Source organism: Grammomys surdaster, unplaced genomic scaffold, assembly GCF_004785775.1.
Source record: "Grammomys surdaster isolate TR1022 unplaced genomic scaffold, NIH_TR_1.0 98, whole genome shotgun sequence".
In the NCBI taxonomy this organism is placed as follows: domain Eukaryota; kingdom Metazoa; phylum Chordata; class Mammalia; order Rodentia; family Muridae; genus Grammomys; species Grammomys surdaster.
The window spans coordinates 3927344-3929480 of record NW_021604577.1 but is presented as its reverse complement, the minus strand read 5'-3'; the positions used below and the strand labels follow the sequence as shown (position 1 = coordinate 3929480).

At 44.1% G+C, this 2137-nt stretch overlaps 1 protein-coding gene across 2 annotated transcripts; it reads left to right on the top strand.

Annotated features, from left to right (window-relative positions):
• Positions 1-1169: 1169 nt before the first annotated feature.
• Rpl10l (ribosomal protein L10 like) lies at positions 1170-1814 on the top strand. 2 transcript variants are annotated; one of them, XM_028782594.1, is made up of 2 exons: positions 1170-1278; positions 1360-1814. In XM_028782594.1, exons 1-2 carry the CDS (start codon positions 1170-1172, stop codon positions 1812-1814), a joined length of 564 nt encoding a protein of 187 aa, XP_028638427.1. The 2 variants fall into 2 exon arrangements, with proteins under 2 accessions (XP_028638427.1, XP_028638422.1); XM_028782589.1 differs by having other exon boundaries at positions 1170-1814.
• The last annotated feature ends 323 nt before the right edge of the window (positions 1815-2137 follow it).

Sequence of the window (2137 nt, the reverse complement as noted above, 5' to 3'; positions counted from 1 at the left end):
AAGAATATTGGTCTTCTTTATTAAAGAAAAAGAGTTATCAGGATAAATTTACAAGAGGAGAATTTTGTTAAAAAAAAATAAGGGTTTTGTGAAATAACATTAAAGAATAAATACTAAATCTAAAACCCTGCAAAACTGGGAACCCTTTTTGTAAAGTGTAACTTCACTTTGTATACCATCTTCTGGTCCATGTCTCAATAATCTTAGAAAAATCAAACATTAAGATCAAAAAGATGAAACAATCAGTTAAGTAAAAAGATTGCTTAGAAGATAGTCTTTGGGTTGTAGTCACTTTTTTTTTTTTTTTTTTTGAGACAGTGTTTCTCTGTGTAGCCCGGGCTGTCCTGGAACTCACTTTGTAGACCAAGCTGGCCTCGGACTCAGAAATCCGCCTGCCTCTGCCTCCCAAGCGCTGGGATTAAAGGCGTGTGTCACCCTGCCCAGCTGTAGTCACTTTAACATTTAAAAAAAAAATCCTTTAGTAAGAACATTAAGTCAGCATTTCAATTAATTTTGTAGATACCATTTTGAGAAAAAAAATAATTTCCTTACGTTAAATTTGATGTTTTATTTTTTACGTTTCATATTTTAAAGCAATCACTATACAACTATAAAACACATCGTCTGGTCTGTCATAATCTTTCCATGGCTTTCATCCTCTGAGCTGTACCAGACGGCTCATGCCAAGGCATCACACAGATGAAGCAGAAGCTGCTCCTCTACTTTTAAAAACAGACCAACTGACCCACAAAGCCCAGTGAGATAACAGCGCTGGAAACTGGATTATTTTTTAGCTAAACTGAAAACTAAGCATATCAAGTAACTGGAGGGAGGGTTTTTTGTTTGTTTTTGTTTAAGTGTTGTAAACTTTTATTTTTTAACCTACTACAAAGCTTAAGTTCAAAGTTCAAAATCCAAGATGATTAACAAAGACATAGAACACAGGCATGCTGCCTCTTGCGCAGTTGACCCACTGCTTTCTTCTGCCTGAAAGAAGCCCTTTAGTAGCTGCCACTGAGGCCTGCGCAGGCGTAGAGTGACCCGGAGGCTGGGTGGAAAGGTCTATCTTCAAGTCCCCCTCAGACTCTATGATTCCCGCAAGGCTTGATGGGTAACAGATAGAAAATTGGCCTCCATTTTGCTGCTGTTGGTAGTGGGTTGCTGTCGCCATGGGTCGTCGTCCGGCTCGCTGTTACCGGTACTGTAAGAACAAGCCGTACCCCAAATCCCGTTTCTGCCGAGGGGTACCGGATGCGAAGATCCGCATCTTTGACCTGGGTCGGAAGAAGGCGAAGGTGGACGAGTTTCCACTCTGTGGCCACATGGTGTCCGACGAGTACGAGCAGCTCTCCTCGGAAGCCCTGGAGGCCGCACGCATCTGCGCCAACAAGTACATGGTGAAGAGCTGTGGCAAGGACGGCTTCCACATCCGAGTGCGGCTGCACCCCTTCCATGTCATCCGCATCAACAAGATGCTGTCCTGCGCGGGCGCTGACAGGCTCCAGACCGGCATGCGAGGTGCCTTCGGGAAACCTCAAGGCACAGTGGCGAGGGTCCACATCGGCCAGGTCATCATGTCTATCCGCACCAAGCTGCAGAACAAGGAGCACGTGATCGAAGCCCTGCGCAGAGCCAAGTTCAAGTTCCCCGGCCGCCAGAAGATCCACATCTCCAAAAAGTGGGGCTTTACCAAGTTCAACTCCGATGAACTTGTAGACAAGGTGGCGGCGAAGCGCCTCATCCACGACGGCTGCGGAGTCAAATACATCCCCGAACGTGGCCCCCTGGACAAGTGGCGAGCCCTGCATTCCTGAGGACTTTGCTGGCAGAAAGGAAGTAACAATGAGGTTATAGTTTGAAAATGTTAATTCCGTTCATAGAGTCTAGAATGTTACTTTGCGTAGTATAGAGAGAACATTACAATGGGAAGCACCTGCCTTAAGGGACAAAAAAGAACTGTAGTTTATAGAGAAAGAATTTGCTATTTCGATCCAGTTACTTTAAATTTTTGGAGTATACTGCAGTGTAGCAAACGTTTTGTCGTGATGGTATAAATGCTACTGTTACCTTGGATTAAGAGTGGCAAGAGGAGTTGGAAGATGTGTGAAAAATCCTTGTTTATAGAAAATTAAACATG